Source organism: Peromyscus californicus, unplaced genomic scaffold (genome assembly GCF_007827085.1).
Source record: "Peromyscus californicus insignis strain IS unplaced genomic scaffold, ASM782708v3 Scaffold_8__1_contigs__length_139910024, whole genome shotgun sequence".
NCBI lineage: Eukaryota > Metazoa > Chordata > Mammalia > Rodentia > Cricetidae > Peromyscus > Peromyscus californicus.
In genome coordinates, this window is record NW_026294606.1 from 91,432,346 (window position 1) to 91,456,720 (window position 24,375).

Genomic DNA, 24,375 nt, shown 5'->3' on the forward strand with positions numbered 1-24,375 from the left:
GTAGACACGCAACAACTAAGGACCTATGGGATCCTCTCTCTGTGCCTAATACCAGGCATCAGAGTTGGGAAAACAGAGACACAGTGTTGCGGTTGAAGTCTCTCCCTCCCCAAGATATCTTATTCCTTTAGCTCCCAGTATCTATGAGTAGGAACTGAAATAAGGTCTTTGTAGATAGGATTAGCTGCCTTGAGGTCACCAGGCCTGGGTGGGCTGAATCCAACTCCTGCTTCCTCCAAGAGGTTGATGTAGACACAGATGTAAGATAACTTCACTGAGAGACAACCACATGAAAAAGCTGGCCATGTGATAAGGGTGCAACTGAGCAAGGCAGCTAGACGCGAAGGATGGCCCAGAATGACTGCCAGGATTCTCCTCAGAGCCCTCAGAGGGAAACCCTGGCTTCTGACTTCTGGTTTCAGGGCTGGAGACAAGACCATTCTGTCCTGTTGTTCAGGGACAAGCAGGGAGTGGTACCATGCTAAGACTCAGTGATGGTGGAAGCCGGGGTGGGGTTGAAAGCTTGGGGTGTGGCAATGCTGCCGTGACCTTGGTGGCAAGACTCAGATCCTTTTGTTTCCATGTTCCTTCTTGAAGGGAAGCAGCTGCTGAACTGACTTGGATTCAGCTGGAGAGCTGAGCAGATAAGGCTCCAGGCTTTGTGTCTGCTTCTTCCCACCTCTCCATTGCAAGCTCCCACTTGTCACCTTCCAGACAGGGGCTGCCTCTAGTGGAGCTGTGCTCAAGCAACACCCCATGAGGAAAACGAACCTGACATGCCTGTCCCCAGTACCAAGCTTGGGTGTCCCGAGCTGCCCACAGCCCAGCAGCCACTCCTCATAGTTTGGTGCTCTCAGTGGCCACATCTAACTGTAGGGGTGGGGGAAAGCACGCTTGAAGCGTTTCTAACTTCTGTGTCCTGGCTGTGGTTAGCACATCTGGATGGCTTCGGACCATAGGGATGTAGTGTCTCAGGTCTAGGGGCCATTAATTATGTCCAGTCCAGTCCAATTCAGTTCCTCTTTGGATGATCTAGGGGAGAGCTTGCTTCCAGCATCTCCCAGCTTCTGATGTGCCTTGTCTTGAGGCCAGCAAGCCTTGGTCTGCCTCTGCTGTCACATGACCTTCCCCAAGCTCTGTCTCCCAGCCTCTTAAAAGGAGCTCACTTGGATGTGACAATGTCTGCATGGGCTAGATTTCTACATAAGGTCACACTTACAGGTACCAGTGTTTAGGACACAATTCCACCCACACCCAAGGTAGACAGGAAGGCAGGGTTTGGGAGAGGGGGCGTGCTTGGAGACACCGAGTTACCATGAGGAGAAGCTAAGGCCAGCATGGGCTGTGAGCCAGGACTAACCCAGCAAACACCCAGTACCACCTACCTCTGGACTCCCGAGGCCACCACACCACATGTTCTCATGGTTTAAGGCACTTTTAGTCACCGCTGATGGCTGACAGGGTTCTAACTTCTCATTGAAGAAAAAAAAAAGAAAAAGCCAGTCTACAAATCAAGAATCTATGTCTTGATTTGGGGTGGAAGCACCGAAGGCTTCCCCAGAGGGGGATGGGGGCCCACAGGGTTGGTTCCCCGGTGGTCAGTGAGCAGAGACATGCCTCAGTCTTGTTCTGCCTTTCTAAAAGGGTAGCATTATTGCCTTCTAAGGCTGGTGAACAGCTTAAATCCTCCACAATTCCTTTTAAGAGGTACTGCCACAGATTTGTTACTATTGAAATCTTATTTTCAAAAGTGAAATCCCATTTGGACACACTTATTTGTTACAGAGCTATCGTCGCAACTGAGCTGGATAAAAATGTTCATGGATTAAAAGAACAAACTTTCAGGACAATAAAAACAATGAACTAACAAATGACCAGCTTTGAACAACTAATCTCACTGAATAACTCATCCTTCTGGTAAAATATTTACCATGCTCTTTAAGACCCTTTCAGTTAACTGACACTCAGGAAGCCTTATGTAACTGGATATCTTCCTGTGGCTTAAGGGTCAAAATAATTTTTTAAATATATATATATATATATATATATATATATATATATATATATATATATATATTTTTTTTGAGACAGGGTTTTCTCTGTAGTCCTGGATGTCCTGGAACTCACTTCAGTAGACCAGGCTGGCCTTGAACTCACAGAGATCCACCTGCCTCTGCCTCCCAAGTGCTGAGATTAAAGGCATGTACCAACACTGCCCAGCTTTCAGTTTTTTAGTGGAGTGTTCTAGTTAGAGGTAGATTGAACTGGTGTGACTCTCGTCTTGGACCTCAGCTCCTTTGACTGGGGCAAACTCTGGGTTCAGAGAGCTGGTGAAGTTGAACCCAGGGCTCTGCTGTTCCTATAATTAAGAATCTGTTTCTTTTCAATGACCTGACTGGTCTGGGTCGGAGTGACTAACATGAGTGGGTGTGGGAAGAACTGTCCTCCCCCTCTATGCTGAGGAAATAACATTAAAAAGAATAAACTGGGGGGAATTTATGGATGCCCAACATGCATACTTGGGCTGGGATGATGGCTCTTGCCATGCAAACATGAGGCCCTGAGTTCAAGTCTTAGAATGTTGGAAACAAGCAAAAGGCCTTGCCCTAAGTACTGCCATATTGTTTCTCAACTCCATTTTAAAAGCAGGGTCCAGTCAAGTTTAAGTTCACCAGACATCCCCAGGGTCCTGCGGACTGACCTGACCCAACGTGGTCAGATAGGAAAACCAAACTGGTAAATGATTAAGATAGTTAAAAACCCTGTAGCTTAAGGGAAGCAGGGTGCATACACAGGGGTCAGAGGAGGAGGCTGGGGCGGGGGGCTCTGGTCTGTGAATGACCCAAGAGCAAAGGGTTAGCTCTCCTCCTGAATGCTGGCTGGCTGGAACTGGGGCTGATTGACACAGAGATTTTTGATGAGCAAAGGCTAAGGGAAACTGAGGTTGCCTGTAACATCTGGAGGCTGCTCCTTGGATAACAGGAGGTCCCAATGCAGGAGTTTCTCCAGCTGACTCAGGTGGTACCAGGAAGGCAGAAGTCTGGCTGGCAAGGAGGGCTGCAGTGGAGGCCTACCAGTGTACTCAGAGCTCCGTCATATACCTAACTGCTGTTCTCCATGCAGGTCCAGTCTCCGGTGGAGGCTGGACAGGCTGCAAAGCCTGCTTTATGTAAGGCCAAGGCGTTGCTCCGAAGCTTGGAAAAGCAGCCGGACACTTGAGATCTGTATTTACATAGGGAGCCCATGGCACCTGTGGCTTGAGCTTAGTACGGTATCTCCCTGTGCCGACCGACCCATAGACAGTTCAGTGAGATGGGAAGCAGGCGAGGATCAGGCCTGACTTCCCTGCTCCAGGGCTTTCCAAGTTTGATGAGCTAATCCGCACTATGAATAGGCAGGACTCTGACCTAGTGTGGAACTTTCCTAAGCCCAACAGGACCATAAACCTTTCTCCTGGGCAGCCTCCCGTGACAAGCACCCTGGGGGAAGTCTTCCCGGGCCACCCTTCTCAAGTACCCAGTCTCCTAGCGTTCCTCCTGCCGGCTCTTGTTCTTTCAGAGGCTTCAGTTGGTAATCTAACATGGCACCCACTTTTCCATCTGAAAACTGAGATACCAAACATCCTGGACACAAGGACATCACAGCAACAGGGCCCCAGCACCTTTATCACGACAGGTGTTTCTGGTCCAGGGATCTGCCTCTGAAGCTGAGTCCTTAGGTCACAAACTCCTTCCTGAACCATCCCACTGTCTCCTGATGACAAGCAGACCCGGAGTTCCCATTTGTAAGCATCAAGAATGTCTTGTATGCAGGTTGCAGCTGGTCTGTCCCAGCCTAACAGTGTGGCACCTTGAGGGTAGTAGTGCCATCCACTGGTCTGATGACAGGAACTCCTGCTGCTTAACAGCACCCAGCAACACACTTTCAGGAGCCTGTCACTCCACCCCCCATCCCACCCCAGAATTTAAAACTATGACCAAGTTGTTCTTAGTCTGTCTGCAACACAAATGAGCAAACAGAACGCCCTACTTGGTCAGTTTCCTCGAGGAAGGACCACGCCATTCTTCAACTTTTCCAATTATTCACGTTTTTTATTGTATGAAATCACTTTGTGGGGACAGTGACATGGATAGCCTTCCAGGTCATCAAAAGTGGCCTGGAGGCTAAGCCTCCAGACACTGGAATTCCAAATGTAAAGAGTTTATTATTTGTCTTCTTAATTAATAGAACTCACTGTGCAAGACTTTAGGCAAGAAATAGTTCAAGTAAAATAGTATTTCTTAAAAACCAGAGCCTCCCACCAGCCACTGGGCATGTCGCAGTCATGTGACCGGCAGTGAACTTACTCGGGTCTTTTGGTCTCCTCCCTTTCAGTCAGTAGCTCGAAAGGAGGACAGGGTCACTGGGTTCTGACACCCTGTCAGATGAGCACTGTAGGCCCTACCAAAGCTACTAGAATTTCATGCAAAACTCTGACAGACACTTCGGCACAAACAATTGCTAAATGTTCTCGGCCATTTGGAAAAGTATTTCTGACACTCTAGTGTCGGCTCAACAGTCACTTTGTGCTGAGAATGAAAGAACCCTAAACATACATGTCTCACGTCATGGCTTCTGCCAGGGGGAGGAGTTACTAGTCACCTAACTGGAAAGTACTCTGCCACTTCATCAAACAGTAACTACCACAAAGGGAACAGAGGGAAAGGACTTCAAAAAACCACTAAAAAGTTTGACAATTTTATGCAGAAACCGCCAGTTTTAGTGTTTAATTAAGACAACTGACCAAGATATGACGATACCAAGTTTGAGAAACTGAGGGTGTAGGGGACATTCTATGGACTATGCAGGCTGTGGTAAGAATGCACGCTTTATAAACCTGTCAACACATAGTAGTTAGTTGCAGAAAGCCACTTGGTTCTTTCTTGGCTTGGGAAAACGATGTTCTGGTTCAGTGCAAATATCAGCAGCCTGTGAAAGAAGAAAACCATCAAGAGCAACGTGAGGGCACAGCAAAGCCACCCCCAGACCAACCAGGAACATTTCCAATGGAGTCATCCCTGAATTCTCCATGCACACTATTCTAAAAAATTCAATTTATTCATAAATCTCAAATAAAAAGTTCACTTATGTGTATGTGGGCCCTTGTGTGTGGGTATGTGTAGGCGAGTGCAGGTCCTTGTGGAGGCCAGAAGAGGGCGTTGGAGCCTCTGGAGGTGGAGTTGCAGACAGTGGTGAGTGAGGTCTTGAGAGAGTTCTGGGAACTGAACTTGGGACTTCTGCAAGAGCATATGTGCTTTTACAGCAGAGAGAGCCATCTCTCCAGCCCCTTATTTGGACATCTTCATTCAAAAATTCCCTGAGTCCACTTCCTATTTCCATTCCTTTCTTTGTGAAACACAATCACACAATCTTTCAGTTTTTGACTCGTGGGGTTTTCGACCACAACATATCAAAACTCTGCAGCAGCTCCCAAGACCCACTGGACTCTGCTGCTCATTCCTAAACAGGACTGAAGAGTGCACGGCACATACCAAGCACTTATGACCATCTCACAGTGAACTGTCCATGTATCTTGACCCGCCCAACCCCATCTAGTCTCTTGGATTTCAGAACAACCTATTTAAGTCACTGAGAAGTTGATCCCCAGGCCATGGCCAGAAAATAACCTTTAGTCCCAGAATTTAGGAGGCAGAGGCAGAAGCAGGTGGATCTGTTTGAGTATCTTGGTTTATATAGCAAGTTCCAGGCCAGCCAGCCAGGTTTGCATAATGAGATTACATTAAAACAAAAACTGAGGGCTGGAAGTGCCCCTCCCCACACAAACACAGGTGCAGCTACAAAGAAACTCACTACACTAAATGGTTTCGGTTTTCTGCCCCTCTCATCTTCGGATACCTGAAATGATTCAGTGCAAATTTAATCCACTCACAAAAGTCTCTAGAATTTAAGACAGATGCTCACATAGGTGACCTGAATTCTCTGCTATTTCCAAAAGAAAACAATGAAATAATCTTCCAGGGCAGGACACCAAAAAACACATGCCCTGAAATGACACCACCTGGTGGTCTTCAGTTACCAGCTCACCAGCCAGAGACGTGTCCAAGTTCCAGGTGTGTCCAATGCAGGGCCCAGGATATGAGTGAGGCCCATCACAAAACTGCAAACTTGACTTACAGTTAAAACATCAAGGGAGTAGAGATGGCTCAGTGGTGTAGAGCACTTTTTGCTCTTGGGAAGGATCTAGGTTCGATTCCTAGCACCCACAGGTCGGCAGGTCCTGTCCAGTTCCAAGGGATCCAATGCTTTCTCCGGCCTCCCATAGCACCAGGCTTGCATGAGGTGCATATGCAAGCAAAAACACTCACAGACAAATAAATCTTTAAAAAGATGAGTTTTGTCTTTTGTCATTAATTTTCCTCTTCTTACGTGTGAACTTTGTAGTTGACAACTATGATGTGTAAGCGCAGCAACACAGTTTTAAGTCATGAAAATTAGAAATGTAAATTCTACCTAAGGAATGAGGCATGAAAAATTTCAAAACACGGAGTTCATGGGTGCGGTGCAGAGATGCCCGCTGGGAATGACATGGGGAAATCTACCAGCTACATCAAAATCACACTTATGGTCACTGTGGGTGTTTCACCTGGGCACAATGGCGCCCTCCTTTACCTTCAGCTCTTCTGCGCAGTAGCGATCTTGTTTTCACCATCCAGTTCCTCCACTCCAGCCTGGGTCATGAGGTCGGCGATGTTTTTCTCCAGATCATCAATGCGACTGCTCATGTCATCAAGTGGCACCGTTAAAGAGCCCACACACCAACACCCCACTCTGCCCCTATCCTCCAGGCCCCTGCACACCGGCTGAAGTGGCTGCTTGCACCAGTTTCTTCTGGTTCTAATGACAGCCTGGCAAGTCAGGGGTACAGGGTCCCCAGGTGAGCTCTCTTACTTTCCTAAGCCTCGGTTTCTTCGTTTATTAATCCCAAAGGACTCTATATGCCATTGGTAATGATGCGAAGAGGACCGGAGACTGAAGACCTCAACGAGCCAACAGTCACCATACAGTTGGCCCCTTTACTGGTGTTCTGGAGGGCCCCCAACAGGGAACTTGGGTAGCTCAGCCATGTTTCTGGCTCTGGGCACAGTCCTCCTCAGGAACACAGAAGAGCCAAGATCAGTAAAGAATTTCTAAGTGTGGCTGGAGAGATGGCTCAGCGGTTACGAGCACCTGAGGCTCTCGCAGAGGACCTGAGTGTGGTTCCCAGTACCCACATTGGGCGGCAGCTCACAACCGCCTGTGACTCCAGCTCCAGGGGTTCCAACGCCTCTGGTCTCGTCAGTTACTCACGCGCACCCCTTATACACACAATTAAAAATAATAAGAACAAACTTCTTGTGAAAAAGGTAATTTCTAAAGGACTAACTGAAGTCAGTTCGCAAACTACCAGCTCACCCCGCACCATTAAGAAGCTGCCTCCGAATCAAAAGGATATTTCTTCCAATGATCTGGTCGGACATGATCTGAAACTTGTCTTGCATCTGCTGCAGGAGCGTCTCCACCTACAAGAAATCAGAACAAGCCCGCCGATGCCAGCTTATCCCGAGACCCCTTTCCTGGGAGGAAGGGGAGGCGAGGACGCGGGCGGGGGGTAGGGACTCCCGGTAGGTGTGCGAGACCTTTGGCAAGGCCCTGCCAGGTCGGGTTTGGTATTCCTGCGGGTCAGGTCGTGAGGGTCCCTGCCGGGGCCGTTGGAGGGCGAGCCCGGCAGGTGCGCGGGCCGAGGTCGCTGGCCACACCCCACGCCAGGGCCGAGAGCGGCCACGGAGTGTCGGGACCCACGTGAGCCTGCTGCTTACCACCAAGGTGATGTCCTGCATGGTCTTGGGGTCCGTCTCGGCCATTTCCCCGGTGCCCAGCTTGGCGGCGATGTCTAGGAACCGTCACCTACACTTCGGTTTCTTGGCGCAGACGCCCCCAAGCCGCCAGTTCTCGCGACAACACAGTCACGGGACCGCAAGGCATTGTGGGTGCTGTAGTTCCCGTCACGCACCGGAAGGGCCTGGGAGACTTCAGCGCATCCGGCCTGAGGATAGGCCTCGCCCCCGCTCTTAGCCCCGCCTCCACCCCGCCCAGCTCCACTCTCCATGCCGCAGGGAGCGGAAGAGGAGAGAAAACCGGAAGTGGGCAAAGGGTTCAGGGATAAACGTTGGTCTGTTCGGTGGATGTAGTCAAACACACAGGCCTTGCAATACAGATCAGCGGATGAAGGTGCTTGCCACCAGATCTGACAGTGGAGTTGGATTCTGTATGCTGGAAGAAGAGACCTGACTCCTGCAAATTGACCTTCGCCCTGCACACATGTGCTGTGACATGCACATACACATATGCATTTAACACACAAAATAAATAAATGTAATAAAAACAACAACAATAACAACACCACCACCAAACCCCCTTAGAGTTGGTGAGAGTGCACTGGCTGGATGTCTGCTCTTCACCAAGACCTATTGTAGAAGACGTGGGCCAATAAGAATGCCAAGCCCGTAATCCTACTTACTTGGGAGGGATCATGAGTTCAAGGCATACCTGAGAAAACTTAGTGAGTCTCCGAAACAAAACAAAACAAAAACCAAAGAAGCAAAAATGGTGGGATGGAATGTACCCAGGGACAAAACACTTGCTTAGCACAAAGAAGCCAGCTCTGTGGAAACAAAACCATACCAAAGCTCGGGCTGTCACCCCTGACTCCGGAGGCTCACGCAGCACAGTAGACGCAGTTTGCCAGTGTTTTAGTGTAATGTAAGTGGAATCTAACCTGGCTTTTCTCCAACGATATGGTTGCCTAATGCTAAGTGGGACAGGTCTCCATTTGTGTAAAAGAGGGAACAGTGTGAGGAAAGAGAGTGAACTGGGATGCTTATGTCACAGGTGCAGAGCTGAGTTGGGAGGGCACAGGTTCAAATAATACTTCCCAGGTTCCGTAAGGAGATGCACTGAGATGGCTTTTAGGTGAAATCATTGTCAGTGACACAAGCCACTCAGTGGAGGAAGCTGGCACAGGAGATCCAAGGAACAGAACAAAGGGATTCTTTACATTTATGGATGGAGTGGGGGTGATGTGAGCTTAGAGGTGGTGTTGGTGGTGTCTCTGAGTCCAGCAAATTAGTGAAGGTGCTCGCTGGAATATGAGGTCCTGTTGTCCCACCTTACCTTGGGGCTGTTATAGGGAGCTTAGCCGCTTAGGGAAGGTACTAGACAGGACAGGAGGCGTGGCTGTTCCCCTCTGCACCACAATCACCAGCAGGAGTTCTCCATGTTCCTGGGTCACAGTGAATTGTACAGACCCATGGATGATCACAGGTCAGGAGACAGTTAACTAAAGGAGAGAAACAGAGGACTCCAAAGTCCCACCAGATCCAGGCTGATCCAGCTTCAAAAGGGACCAAGTCTGTAACCTTCCATCAGTGTGTACTTACTGTGTGTTTTTCTGCATTCTGTTCCCTAAAGGAAGCAGTATCTAGAATTTCCAGAATTCTGCTTTCTGCTGAGTTTGGACCCCAATTTCCAGCCCCACAGATGGCCCTGGGGGTGGGTCTCAACAATGGACCAAGAAATCCCTTGTCTGTAGGTCTATATGATCCAGCAACTCACATGCCTGAGGACAGTATTTTGGAGTGGGGGTGGGGTCACTCAGTTTGAGTTTAGCTGGGGGAAGTAAGTCCCATTAGTGTTGGTAACTAAGATGGCTCGGGCTTGACCAGGGAGGTGTGTTGCTCAATTATCTTCCCCAGCTACCATATGACCACATCTTTACCAGTCCCCTCATGTTCTTACTCAACTCACACAGAGAACTTCCTTCCCATGTTAAGCACGCAAAACTATTGTGTGTGTATACATGCATGTGTGTATATGTACATGTGGATGTATGTGTGACAAGGTGTGTGCATGCATGCACATGCTCCAGAGAGTTGGGAGCTACCAGTCACTTTAGATTAAGCAACCCCTCCCTTTTTTTATTTCTTTGGTGTTTCAAGACAGAGTTTCACTGTGTGTCCCTGGCTGTCCTGGAACTCACTCTGTTGACCAGGCTGGCCTCAAACTCACAGACCCTTAAATACTACATTTGTAACTGCTCCATTTCAAAATGATGTCACATTCTGTGTTGGTGAGGGTTAGGATTTCAGTGAACTTTGCCTGGGGATACAATCCCCCCTCAATAACTAGTAAGGGACCCTCACTTTAGTTTGTACTGTGTTCTTGTTTAGAGTCCTCACAAACCTCTGGCATCAGTTAGTCAGTGGCCAAGGGCAACTACATCCTCCGGCTACTGACTTCAGCCCTAACTGTTCATTGTAGAAGTCTCCACTGGGGTTTCTAATGAGGTCTAGCCTATGACCGTGAGCAAGTCCAAAGCATTTATGAACTAGTGCTCAGACTGGAAGATGATAGCTTTTTGCTTTTTTTTTAAAAAAAGGTTTATTTTATTTTAATTATGTGTGTGCACATATGTGCTCACACACTCTCAGGAAAACAGGTGATCTCAGAATCCAGAAGAGGGTGTTGGATCCCCTGGAGCTGGAGTTATAGGTAGCTGTGAGCAGCCCAATACGAGTGCTGGGAATCAGAGCCTGGTCCTCTGCGAGAGCAGCAGGTGCTCTTAACTGAAGAGCCATCTCTGTAGCCCCTGCTTCCTCCTTTTTTTCTTTCCTCCTTTTTCTGGTAGGAAACTTGTGGTTGTTGGGTTTTGTTTTTCTGTTTTTCCCTTGATTGAATTTTTCTTCATCTAAACAGCAAATGTGACACTCTGAGTGATGGCTTAATTTTCTTTCTTACTCTTACAGGGAAAGACAGATGTGCTTTCTGGTATGTCAAACAGCTGCTTTTCACAAAACCCTCTCTACACTCAGGGCTGATGCACTCAGTAGGGGCTGACACAGAGCCCAGATGAATTTTGTTCTGTTAATAAAGCTGCTGCGTATGTATGCAAGGTGCAGGGAATTAACCTTGCACTGAGGTTTGGATCAATCTCGTTTTTAACCTTTCTGTTCATGCTGAAGTCAGCTTACCTCATTGTAGCATTTTTAAAGCTTTTCCTAGATTAATTTTAAGTTGTAATTCCCTTCCCTATGTTCAGAACAACTTGGTATTACAAGAGCTTGCTATGACACTTTTATGTTGGCTTTTGGTTCATTCTGGGCCCTTCTTGACATTCCTGCCTCAGATCTAAACAAAAGACAAAAGAGGACCCTACTGTGCAAAACCATTATATATATATTATATTTTTTACCTTCAGTAATGGAGATTGAACCTAGAGCCCTGAGTTTGTATGCATGTATATCTATGGCACCTTGTGCATGCCTGTGGAGTTCAATAGATGGTGTCAGATCCTCAACTGTACATGTTTGTCTTCCTGTAGGTGCCCAAGGAGTCCAGAGGTGCTGGATCTCCAGAGAGCTGGAATTACAGGTGGTTGTGAGTCATCTGATTTGAATGCTGGGAACAGAACTCAGGTCTTCTGCAAGAGTGCTGTGCTCTCTTAACTGCTGAGCTGTTTTGCCAGCCCTCTGGTGTATCTCTGAGGGAGTTCCAGAGAGGTTTAGTAAGAAGGAAGACCCACTCCAGCCTTGGGCAGCCCCATCTCATGGACTGGGGTGCTGGACTGAATAGAAAGGAGAAAGAGAGCTGAGCACCACTGTTCACCTCTTTCTGCTTCCTGACTGGATGCCACATAACCACCTGCCTCATGTTCCTGCCATTATGCCTTCCCCACCATGTTGGACTGTACCCTCAAATTGGGAGCCCAAAGAAACCCTCTCTCCCCGAAGTTTCTTTGGTTGGGTAGTTTGTCACAGCAATGAGAAAGGCAACTGATGCACAGGACACGAGGGACATGAGGGCTCATCTTCCTAGTACCCAGGCTGGCTCCTGCCCTTTCACTGGTCATTCCAAACCTTCCCAGGCTCCCCAACCTGCTATTTCATCCCTCTTACTCCCCGAGAATGACCTTATGTTCTAAGAAGAAAATCACCTGTGGAAGATAAAGGCTCCCAATCACACCCCTGCCCCCATCCTCTTTGCCATCACGGGCTCCTCAGTAGGGATGCAGGGCTGTGCACAGTTTGGGTGGAGACTTTCACCCTGTGTCTGATGCTCACTCCTGAAACTGGCTTCTTCTGTCCCTCCTTTTTGTTGACCTTTCATCTCAGCAGACAGGAGTGGTGGACAGAGAGAAAATCCAAGCTGCGTGTGATGGTGAGCTTCCCTTACCTCAGCACGGGGAGGCTTCTACATGAGGATCTCAAGTTAAAGCCAGTGGGCTATAGTGTGACCCTGTTACCAGCCAGCCAAACAGCCAGCCAGCCAGTCAGTCAGCCAGCCAGATAACCAACCAGCTGCCTACCAACTCACCCATCCACCCACCCACCCAATCAGCCAACCAACCAACAAGCCAACCAACCAACCAACTAAACAGCCAACCCCCCCAACAAGACAGCCAGTGAACCAACCAACCAACCAACCAAACAACCAACCAACCAACCAACCAATCTGCCGTCCACTTCACCCACCCACCTAACTAGCGAAACACTCAACAAGCCAAATACCCACCTACATACCCAACTAACCAGCCAGCCAAACAACCAACCACCCACCCACCCAACCAGCCAGCCAAACAACCAGTCAACCAGCCAAATGGCCAGCCAACCATAGAAGCAAACAGCCAAACACCTACCCACCCACCTACCCACCCAGCCAGCCAGCCAACCAGCCAACTGAACCAAGAGAAAAACCCAGAACAAAACAACAACAACAGCAAACTCAGATGCCCTCCTGTCCCAGCTTCTTGAGTGCTAAGATCATGGCATGCATCTCCCCATTGGCTTTATTTCTTGGTACACAATTAAAGGCAGTTGTTCCATTTTCTTGCTTTTTTGGTTTATTAGTATTTTGCTTTCCATTGTATTTATTTTGCTCCTCCCCCCCCCAAGTGATACTGGTTTTTCTTTTGTGGTACTTTTCTTTTAAAATGAATATAAGGAAAATTATAAATTTGATTTTACTTTATTACGTTTATTTATTTGTGTGTGTGTGTGTGTGTGTGTGTGTGTGTGTGTGTGTGTGTATGCATGTGTATGCACAAGCCACAGTTTGAGTGTAGAGGTTAGAGGAAACTTAGGGGAGTTTGTTCCACTTGGTGGGTTTTGACAATTGAACCCAGATGGTCAGGTTTGGTGGTAAGCACCTTTACCCCATGATTTAAAATGACAGTTTGAATGGAGTTGGAACCGATACTCCAGCTGGATGTTCAGTAATGCAGAGTGAGGTGATGAGAGGTGCGCAGAGTGTGGCTGAATCTTAAAGATCTATAGGCATTAATATTGAGAAAACGGTGCTTTAAGAGATGACAGGGAGCCCAAGGGGATGGCTGCACACCCTTTGAAATAGCGATGCTTTTGCAATCTGCAGAGGGATAGCGCAAGCAAGCAGTTGCTGGATCTGGAACATCTGCTTGCTTCCTCTTGGGGATAAGCTCAGAAAAACATTGTGGAAATCCTGAAGGTACCAGATGTTTGATCTTCAGGGAATGATCCTGCCCCTGGAGGCTGTCCTGCTGGTAGAGAAGAGACCAGGGCAGGGGACTCCCCCTCCCCCCTGCCCCCCACCACACAGGCCTCACTTCAGAGCAGAGGCAGGCTGGTTAGAGAGCAAACTGTCCAGCTGTGGCAGATTTAATTTAGAAAGCATCACCCTAGGACCCGTTCTCTTGGCTGGGAGGTCCCGATCAAGGCCCAGACTTGCTGGACTTTGTAGTGTACCCTGTGCACTGGGTGTCTTGACTGGGGCCTGGAGGCAGCAGGAGGTCACAGCTTTGCGGCTGTTTGCAAAAGAACAGAAAATTGCTTTTCTGAGGAAGGATGGCAAGATCAGCAGTGTTCCGACTGCCTCAAATTGCTTTGCTTTTGGTTTGAAGTGTTAGTTTATGCTTCTTACATTCATTTGAGGCAATTCTCCAAATTAACATCTCAGTGACTGGCCGCCAGGAAATCAGCTTCCTTCTTATTTACCCAAACCAGCAGTTTCCTGGAGACGGGCTGTCCGGGAGGCAGGGAACAGTTCCTGCGGTCCCTGACTTGCAAGTTTGGGTTCCTTTAGTGCAGCTTCCTCTGTCACACAGGGCTGATGGCCTTTGCATGCCCTGTGAAGACGCTAACTCATTTCTGGTGCCTTCGAGTGCAGCAGAAAAAGATCCAGGGTGGAGTTGGACACCACACTTAACAGGTGTAAGACCCAGTTAGAGAGCCGCTGGTGGTGGTGCGCACCAATGGGATTTGCTGGAGAAGTCAGAGGCAGGAGGATCACGAGTTTGAGGCTAACCTGAGCTACACATTAGAGGGAGATGGGGTGGAGAAAGAGACAGGTGGGGGACATTTGGGGGATGGGGTGGAAACAACTTCTGGAATGTGTGAAGGTGATCCTAATGAGGGTGCCTAGTAATGGGGGATATGGAGGCTCAACTGACCATCTCTTGTAGCCGGGATATGCTTCCAGTGGAGGGACTCGGTTGCTTTCAATTGAGTTGTTGGCCAAGGGGGTCCCATGGAAATCTCCAAACAACCCAGGCTGTTGCTAAGACAAAGGGTTGCTCTCTGCAAACTGACAGCAAGACCCCATTGCTGAGGACAGCACCCACACAACTCATTGAAGATAGAGAAGTCCAGCTGGTGCCTACATGGAGCCTTCACCCCAACATTCTAGTCTCTCTTTGGTGTGGGAAGGTACTCCGCAGGCTACCAAAAGAGAAACGTAGACACCAACACAGCCACAAAACCTTTGACCTACAATCTGTCCTTCTTGCAAAACACACTGGGCAATGGTGGCACAGGACTTGCGGGAGTAGCCAACCAATGTCTGATTTGACTTAAGGCCTACTTCATGAGAAGGAACCCAGACCTGAAACTGCTTAGATAACTAAGAACCAGAGACTAAATAGCCCAGAGACCAAACACTACTGGTCTTAAAAAAAAAAAAAACAAACACTACTGGTCTAAAAAAAATCAATAAAATGACTGCTAATGATATTCTGCTATGCTCATAGATCATTGCCTTATCCAGACATCATCAGAGAGGCTTCCTCTGGCAGCAGATGGGAAGAGATGCGGAGTCCCACAGCAAGACATTACATGGAGAGAGAATCTAAGTTGGAGGTCTCCATTACATCCTTCCCCTTGAGCTCAGGAAATCCCACAGAAGAGGAGGCAGAAAGATTATAAGAGCCAGAGGGGCCGGAAGACAAGGCCCTCTGAATCAACTAAGTGAGGTGCAGATGAGCTCACAGAGATTGAGGCAGCAAGCACAGGGCCTACACGGGTCTGCATCAGGTCCTCTGTGTATATATTATAGCTGTTAGCTAAGTGTTTTATGGGCCTCCTGACTATGAGAACGAATGGGTCTCTGATTCTTGCGCCTGCTCTTAGGATTATTCTCCTCCTGTTGGGTTGCCGTGTCCAACTTTGATATGATAGTTTTTGTTTCATCTTATATTGTAATTTTTCATTTTGGTTGTTATCTCTTAGAAGCCTGTTCTTTTCTAGTGAGAGACAGGAAGAGAGTGGATCGGAGGGGAGGGGAGGTGGGGAGAAACTGGGAGGAGTAGAGGGAGGGGAAACTGTAATCAGGATACAGTGTATGAGAAAATATTCTTTTTTTCAATAAAAGAGGAAAAGAAGACCCAGTTAGAGATGGTTTGTGAGTCTCAGCAGCTTCATCTGTGTCAGGGAGATGATACTGTTTTTAATGTCCCATGAATTGGGTAGGCTACAAAGAGAATTACATATTATATATGTTTCATATGTAATGAGAAGTGTAATCCATATATACAGACAAAGATATGCAGTGTTGGAGGTGGGGAGAGGGCTCACCCGTTAAGAGCACTGGTTGCTCTTCCAGAGGACCAGGGTTCGATTACCAGGACACACATGGCAGCTCATAACTGTCTAGAACTTCAGTTTCAGGAAATTAGTTGCCCTCTTCTGGCCTTTGGGAATAGCAGGCATTCACATAGTGCACAGATATACATGCAGGCAAAACACCCATACACATAAAATAAAATAAAAAATAAATCTTTAAAAAAAGTGCAATTTTGGCCCACAGAGGCACTTATAAAATATTACCCTATTCTCTCTCTCTCTCTCTCTCTTTTTTTTTTTTTTGCTAAGAATGTCTGATCACATTGCATTAGAACTCAGGAAGAAGGTAGCCTCAAGGTGTGACCCACTTCCTCTGGTGACCTGCTTGTTACAGACTCTACAACTTTCCCAAACAGCACTACCAGCTAGGGACCAAGTGCTAAAACATGTGAGCCTGTGTGGGACACTTAACATTCAAATTATAGCACTATCTATCAATAGGGGGAGGATGAGACAAGATCTCATGTAGCCCAGTTGGCCATGAATTTGTTCTATAGGCAAGGATGACCTTGAACTCTTGGTCCTCATGGCCCTGTCTCCCAGGGGCTTAGAACACGTGTGTGCCTCACCATGGGTGGCTATTGATTGTATTTGCTTTTACTGAACAGAGCTAGAGCTATAGATTTTGGTAAATAGTGGGCCAGTTCATTCCCAAGATGAACTAGAGGGAGCAAAGTTAATGCAGGCTTTGGGTGAACATCGATGGAAGTGTTTCCCCACGAGGTTATGAGACCCGTTTGTGCTGCAGTCTGAGGAGGAGAGAAAATGGGTGCAACCATCTCTGAAAGGCACAGCCAGATCTCTCCATGATGATGATGCTGATGGTGGCTTAGGGGTCTACAGAAAGGGCAGCCTTTCTTCTTTGGTGTGATTGATCTGTTTATGCATACGTAAGGCAAGTGTACCTAGAGAGATCTCTTGGTTACATTTACAGAACCAGAAACTGCTCAGAGATGCTGTAGATGTGGCCTATTTGACTTGGGATTGTAGCCAGGCCCAGGCCAAGCTCTGAGGAACCTTGCACCACCTTCGCCCTCAGCATCCTCTTCTCTGTCCTGGTTTGGGAGTGAGTGGGCATCCGGGAGGACACAGGGTTGACTTTTGGATAGTCAGTATGTGAATTAATCTGGCCGAGGTTGGAAACACAGCTCAGTGGCTGAGTGCTTGCTGCCCTTGCACAGGACCTGAGTTCAGATCCCATCAAATGTGCTGGGTGGCTCACAACTGCCTGTAACTCTAGCTTCGGGGGATCTGCCACCCTCTTCTGACCTCTGCAAGCACTTGCATATACACGGCATATAACATACACATAAACAACAACAACAACAACAACTAAATCCTTAAAAAAAGTCTGGTAGAAGCCCTTACATATGTCTTAATGAGCCATGGCTTATTCCAGAAAGAGTTGGGGATACTTAAGAGATGGCAATGTTGTGTCTGGGAGAAATTTCTAAGTTCCAATATGAATTTAGCACAACGTTAACACTTAACAGAGTCTCTCACAGGGACTTAATAGCAGAAGGTTCTATCAGGAAAGGGCGCTGAATAGAAAAAGGTAACTCTCAGTGCGAGGCACTGTCACCTCAGCATAAGTTGGTTGTGTTAGTATCTGCTATTCAGTGATGAAAGTATCCCACAGAGACAACCCAAGGATGGGTTTATCTCGGCTCATGGTCCCTGGGGCATGTGACTCCATGAGGAGGTGTGGTAGAGCCTAGTAGTTCATGGCACAGCAGGTAGTAAAGACAGGACAAGAAGCATCTAGGCACAAGATCCTGCTAAGTGCTTGCCCTTGAGGGGCCTACTTTCTCCATTTAAACACTTTCTGATGTTTCTGGATAATGCCACCACCCCACAAGACAAGACAAAGCAAACAACAAACAAACAAAAAAGCAAATGACTGGGAACCAAGCATTCAACACATGAGTATGCAGGGACATTTTATACCCAAACCATAATACTTGTGTCGATGGATGCGCACTCTTGCGGGGATTCCGATCGCAGTCTTCTGGCCTGCAATAGGCCTTTGGTCTGCTGATGCTGCTAAGTCCAGAGCTGTGATACCGTGCTGCAGCAGGGGAACGTGAATGGTCCTAGCAGCCACTTACCCGAGCTGTGTTTCCTGTCAGCTTGCGTTCTCTCTGTTTGGGAGCTGCCTCATGTTGAAATAGAAAGTACAGACGCGATGAGCAGGCAGGAGCTGCAGCTCTGTTGGGAGAGGGCTTGCCTAGCATGCATAAAGCCTTGGCTTCCGTCCCCAGCACTTTGTAAACTGGGCATGATGGCACACACTTGAATTCCAGCACTCAGAGAGGTGGAGGCGGCAGAAGGAGAAGTTCAAGGTCATCCTTGGCTACATAGGGAGTGTGAGGCCAGCTGGGCTATGTGAGACCCTCTCTCTCTCTCTCAAAAAAAAAAAAAAAAAAGTAGAAAGGACCTTCACAATGATCTGCTTGTATCTTCAGAATGAGACATGATGTATTTATTTTGTTTAAAAACTGACCTATCTCCATATCTGACTCTTAGAAATGATAGTTTGAGAGTCTCCCCAGAGCCATCAAATTCCTCCTCTGTTCTGAGAGGCAAAGTCTTATTTGGTATCAACCATGAAAATCAGGTATCCTTCCTCCTTTTGTTTGAGACAGGGTCTCTCCTTTGTCTCACAAAGTAGGCTAGAGCGGCTGGCCGGCATGCTTCCAGGGCTCCATTTGTCTCTGTCTCCCATCTCACCTCTGCTGGGATTACAGATGTGTACCACCATGCTTGGTTTTTTATATGGGTTCTGGGGATCTGAACTCAAAACCTTATCTTTTTGAGGCAAGCGTTTTATCAGTTGAGCCATTCCACTAACCCCTGGACTTGACTTCTCTTGTTCTGTGTTCTTAGCTAAGTTACAGTCTGTATGAAGAGTAAGGGAGGCATCTCGCTCCTGTTTCCCTCAGCAGGGGCATCACTGAGCATGTGCACTGGCTCTAGAGATGCTTCGGGTTCACACCGAAGGAGGAGTTTCCTGGCTGTTGCTTAGTATGTGGCTCAGGCTGCCTTCTAGGACCTGAAGATGCTCTTTGGTCCATTCAAGGGTGACCATTCCCCCTTTCCCTGCCTTGCAGGAGGACAGCAGAGCAACAGGGTTCACCAGGTAGGCTCAGTAGAGGACCATCTTGTAAAGTGTGAATGTGCAGGCTCCGATTCTCCCCTGTCATGTACCAGGCCATGTGCCCACAGAGAGCCTTTAGGCCAAGTTCAAGATGTGGCATCTTTTATTTAAGAGATCTCCATATCTGGGAACTATGGAGATATGAATGACTATGCTTCATGTGTTCATCCAATTGAGGGTGGAGGCTGGGCCTGGAAGTCTCCAGTCAACTTCACAGTTGACTGTGATATGACTAAGCCATATCTTTATGCTAGACATGGCATGCCTGTTACACAACTCGTGTGCTGGAGTTTTTGGCTTTCATGTGTGTGCGTGTGTGTGTGTGTGTGTGTGTGTGTGTGTGTGTGTGTGTGTGTGTGTGTGTGTTTTGTGTATACACGTACAGTAGAGAACAATCAGGTGCTCTCTGTCACTCTCCACACGTTCCTTTGAGTCAGGGTTTCCCCCTGAACATGGGGCTGTCTTGGCGAGGCTGGAACACAGCAAGTCCTAGTGATCTTCCTGTCTCTGTCCACCTCCCCCACTGACAGCTGGGTTTTTCTGTGGGGATGCTTGGTTTGGGGTGGGTACTGGGATCTGAGCACTAGTCCTCATGTTGAGGAGCAAACACTCTTAAACCACTGAGCCATCTCTCTAGCTGCCCCCTTCCAGCTTTCTAGACCCATTCATCTAACAGATAGAGAGGGGATCCCGAGTGGTCCAAGATGGGAACCCAGCATCAGACGCACTAGACACAGTGTAGAAATCAGATCAGAGCTACTGGCCAGCAGTTTTAACCACTGATACCCATTTATTTCAATGAAAAAAAAATCTCTGCATTCTATATGGTCCAAAAAGATTGACTATGGAAACAAAGAGCAGTATGTGGACCTCTACTCGCTTAATCTCACTACAACAAAGACAACATATGACTCTATTGCCCGCAGAAGGTGAACTCAAAAGCACAGGGCCAACATAGATTGCATAAGAAAGCATGTGTGCGCAAGTGTGTGTGGGGTTAAAACCTTTTGTAAGCAACAGCGTTAAAATATACTAAGACCCTTATCTTACCCTAGCTCATTCTGAGCTCTAAAGCCACAGGCTGGCGCTAGCTTCCCTTGATAGAAAAAAAATTTGGTGTGAGCTTCGATGGTTCATTTACAGTTTGTCAAAGAGAAGATAATCTCAATGGGAGCATTAACATTCTTAGCCTGACATGCTCACAGGACAAAACTCAATTCCTTCCCAGACATGATGAACAACTTTTTATTCTCAGCTTTGCGAACAACGGTAGTCACACGGAAGGGTACTTTAAAAACTACCTGGGTTTACTCTATTTTATGCCTGTATATATGAAACAAACGGCGTGGATATGCGTAATGCGTGTGTACATGTGTGGGTAATATGTGTGCATACAAGATGGTACCTGTTGGTCTCTTCATAGGTACACCACGATGACATTTGCACTTGTACATATACCAAGGAGGGAGAGGGTCTTCATCATGATCTTTGTTATCCTAAGGACCGTAGGACTGTGGGTCTGGGGGTGGTACAGTTACAGACTCTTGCCCATGGGAGAGTAGCTCAGCCCTTAGCTTCTGATTCCTCACTCCCCACCTGGGAGTCAGGACCATGGCATTTGGTGGCAGTGGGAAGTGGTGGCAAGTCCTACTAAGGAGAGAAGACTTCTTTCCCTTGCCCTTCCCCCATCTCTAACCCCTGGACCTGCCTGGCTGGTGGGTCAGCATTCAGTGTTTAGACTGAGCAGGCCCCTGGCGGTGCAGCTTTGCTGCACAGGTGAGTGACGGCTCAGTGAACTGACCTTGGCTGGAGAGCTCAGCTGTTGGAGCTTCCACCACCTCTGTGTAAGCATCTCAAAAGCAGGTGGCTCCTGCAGTCCTCTACATAAATACTGGGTATATACACAGACAGATCCCCATCCACGTACAGGTACAAACCCACCGCACAGCTGCATGGATGGAGGAGCGCTGTCTAGCAACATGTGGACGCATCAGGAAAAGTAGTCATTGTTCCTGCTCCCTAAGGTCCAGTGACACACATGATCTTTAAACATTCAGGGCAAATCCAGAGGGTTCCATTAATCAAAGCAAGAAGGAAGATGCTATCAAATGGTGAGGTACAGATGAAATGAAATCGCAAAGAAAAAGGAGGATGTGGAACAATTGAGGCCTGGTTGTGAAGTTTCAGAGCTGTAAACGGCAATCTTCAGATTTGGATAGACTTTTTTTTTTTTTCTTTTTCCTGTTGCTATGGCAACTTGGGAGTCAAGCTTCAGTCGTGGTGTTCTCACAGACCTGAGTGGAGAAAGTACAGAATTAGGTTGGGAATATCACAACTCACTTCAAAACACTCAACTAAACCAGACCAGTGATGGACAGCTCCAACACGCACCACACTCCCCTGAACATTATCTTCTTCCTCAGCGTGGCATTTGAAGACAGGATTATCTTACTGGCTACATCTGAAGAAGCTGAACTTGCAGCTATGATTACAGACCAGCGGTACAGGACTTCTTGGTAGGTGAGGCCCAGCACACCCCTCGGTAAACATAAAGGCTGGTTTCTTAAAGTGCTGATGGCTCCAGGCACCAAAGCTTGTCCCTGAGACTGACAGCAGTTGGTGGTGCTGCTACAATTGAGCCTTGTGTTCTGACCATTAGCATGGATGTGCTGGGCTAGGAACACACTGAACAGAGCCCAGAGACCAAGCAATGATTATCCCATGTAGAGGCACTCCTCTCTCTCTATCATCTATCAATTACCTATCCAACTATCTTTAGTCAATCAGACATCTACCTATGATCAATCAAACAGATAGATCTATCTGTTATTAATCAGACATCTATCTACCTACACATCATCTATCTATCTATCTATCTATCTATCTATCTATCTATCTATCTATCATCTATTCATCAATCATCTATCTGACCATATATATATTATAGAATATATTATATTATATATAGAATATATTATATTATATATAGAATATATAATAATATTTTATATAATACATATATATATATTCTGCCACAGAACAAAGACCTTTTGGTATCTCTTCAAACACCAGATTCATTTTCTATTGCTGACAAAACAAGTAGCCACAGTCTCATGAACCTCAAACCACACACATGTACTCCTGGACAGTTCTGGAAGTCACAGATCTGAAATGGGTCTCATGGATTTAATGCCAATGTGTAGGCAGGGCTGCATTCCTTCCCAGGGCTTTAGAAAAAGAGTCACCTCCTCACCAGCTTCCAATCTTAGAGGCAGATGTGTTCTGTGACTCCTTAAAGTTCAAAGCCGGGGATGTAGGATCTTGTCTCTCTGTCTGTCTCCCTGTTGCCATCATCACACGGATGCTCCTTGGCCCCCTTGTAAGGACTGTGTGGTCATATCAGGCTGGCCCTACTAATCCAGGTTATCTCCCCATCTCAAGATGTACAACTTTATTATGTCTGCAAAGTGTCTTTTTTTATCAAGTAAGTGACTTGTTCACTAGCTCCAGGGATCAGGATGAGGACATCATTGTAGGTTCCTCCTCAGCTATACACATGTGTGTAGCTCTATAGCCCAAAGGAAATGAGCTATCCTGTGGGCTGTGAGGACATGTCACATAAGTGATACCCATGAATGCTGTGTTTGAGAGGACAGCATCCCCTTTCCTGCTCATGGTTCCTACATCATGCCACCTGTGGGGGCTCTTTCTATTCATCTCAGCTTTGTGACTCTGGAGGAGCTTTGTCCCCAGGATGCCCAGATCCAGTTCCTTCTGCTAGTTCTCTGCTTGTGAGCACACCTGTGTCCATGGGACTCCAGTAAGAGCTGTGGTGATACCAGCTCTGATCATGAGTTTCACCAAGCCCAGGAGACTACCTCCTATTCAGAGAAAGTTGACAAAGCCCTCTCCTTCTCGGGCTTTTGTTACAGAGAGTCTAGTGCCATGGAGGAGAGAGGGAACCCGCTCGCAGGCTGTTACTAATTCGGGTTTGGTCAACTCTGTCAGACATGCTCTGGGCCCACCTCCCACCACTGAAGACAGAACCCTCTGCTCAGCACTTCCCCCTGAGGTGGTTTTCCCTCCTTACAATGGTCAAGTCTGCTGGCAGGTGGATATAAATCATAAACTATTTTGAAGAGGTGTAATAAGATTATTCTTTACATTTGTTGTTGTTTTGAGGCAGTGTCATGTAGTCCAGGCTATGTGACAAGGTGGCCTTGATTCCCTCAGTCTTCTGAGTGTTGGGGTCACAGGTGTGTGCCACCATGTCCAGCTCAGATTGTATAAACAGCCTTTTTAGTGTGTGTGTATGTGTGTGTACATATATGTGTATGTGTGTATATGTGTACATGTGTGTGTATGTTTGTATATGTGTACATGTGTGTGTATGTTTGCATATGTGTGTGTGGAGGCCAGAGGTCAAAGACAGGTATTGTCCTCAATCACTCTTCACCTCATTTTTTGAGCCAGGGTCTTTCACTGACCTGGATCTTACTGGTTTGGTTAGACGGGATGACCAGAAAGCCCCAGGGGTCCTCTTGTCCCCACGTGCCAGCACTGGGAAAAAGAAACGTACCACCATGGGGAGATGTTGGGGATTTGAACTTGGGTCTTCAGGCTTGCTCAGTAAGCACTTATGAGCTCAGCCATCTCCCCAGCCATGGTCCCTTTTAGGTTTTTCAATGATGCAAAGCCACGCATCCTGCCAGATTCTGCCTGCTTCTGACATCTCATGCCTGCCAAAGGCCAGCATCAGGCTTCTCAGCCCTGGCACTCATGACATCTGGGGCGGGGAGTCTCTTCAAAGTAGGTGTCGTCCATCTCATGCTCTGGAGGACATTTAGTTCTGTTCCTGGCCTCTCTCCACTAGATGCCACTAGCAGCATCCTCTTCGTCATGATAATGAAAAATATTTCTAGATATTACCAACTGTTCCTTAGGGGACAACTTGGCTAAAATAAAAAAAAAAATGGGGGCTGAATAAAATCCATTAAATTAGTCTGTAGCTCTTTGTTTTTAAATGAGAGTCTCCAATCCCTGTTTTAAGTCAATTTAGATGATCATGTAAATGATCCACCTCCTAGGGCTGCTGAGACGATTCCGTGAGGGAATCTATATAATTTATGTAAAGTATTTTGCTTGTATGCATCTGGCACAAAGAAATCCCTCAAGGGTCAGCTATCATTGTCCCTAAAGTCTAATGGCTTTAAAGGACCACAGTGTCTTCCAAGCCTGCCTGGGGCCATCTCC

The 24,375-nt window shown here is 47.3% G+C and overlaps 2 protein-coding genes across 2 annotated transcripts in view; both read right to left on the minus strand.

Moving 5' to 3' along the window:
- Positions 1-4,070: 4,070 nt before the first annotated feature.
- Hsbp1 (heat shock factor binding protein 1) lies at positions 4,071-7,989 on the minus strand. The gene is made up of 4 exons (XM_052727433.1): positions 7,857-7,989; positions 7,493-7,559; positions 6,670-6,790; positions 4,071-4,968 (listed from the first exon to the last, which is right to left on the minus strand). Exons 1-3 carry the CDS (start codon positions 7,899-7,901, stop codon positions 6,672-6,674), a joined length of 231 nt encoding a protein of 76 aa, XP_052583393.1. The 5' UTR covers positions 7,902-7,989; the 3' UTR covers positions 4,071-4,968; positions 6,670-6,671.
- An 11,890-nt stretch (positions 7,990-19,879) lies between these two features.
- Cdh13 (cadherin 13) overlaps positions 19,880-24,375 on the minus strand; it is a 996,812-nt gene continuing 992,316 nt past the window's right edge. The window contains exon 14 of the mRNA XM_052728155.1: positions 19,880-21,416. Coding sequence (XP_052584115.1) covers positions 21,409-21,416 — 8 coding nt within the window. The 3' untranslated portion in view covers positions 19,880-21,408. The remainder of the gene's footprint in view (positions 21,417-24,375) is intronic.

Excerpts from the sequence above, each read along its gene's own strand:
- Hsbp1 (XM_052727433.1), bottom strand. The coding sequence starts at position 7,901 with ATGGCCGAGACGGACCCCAAGACCATGCAGGACATCACCTTGGTG. Across the intron at positions 7,560-7,856 it reads TGCAGGACATCACCTTGGTG|GTGGAGACGCTCCTGCAGCA; the intron begins GTAAGCAGCAGG and ends GATTTCTTGTAG. Across the intron at positions 6,791-7,492 it reads CGACCAGATCATTGGAAGAA|TTGATGACATGAGCAGTCGC; the intron begins ATATCCTTTTGA and ends TAACGGTGCCAC.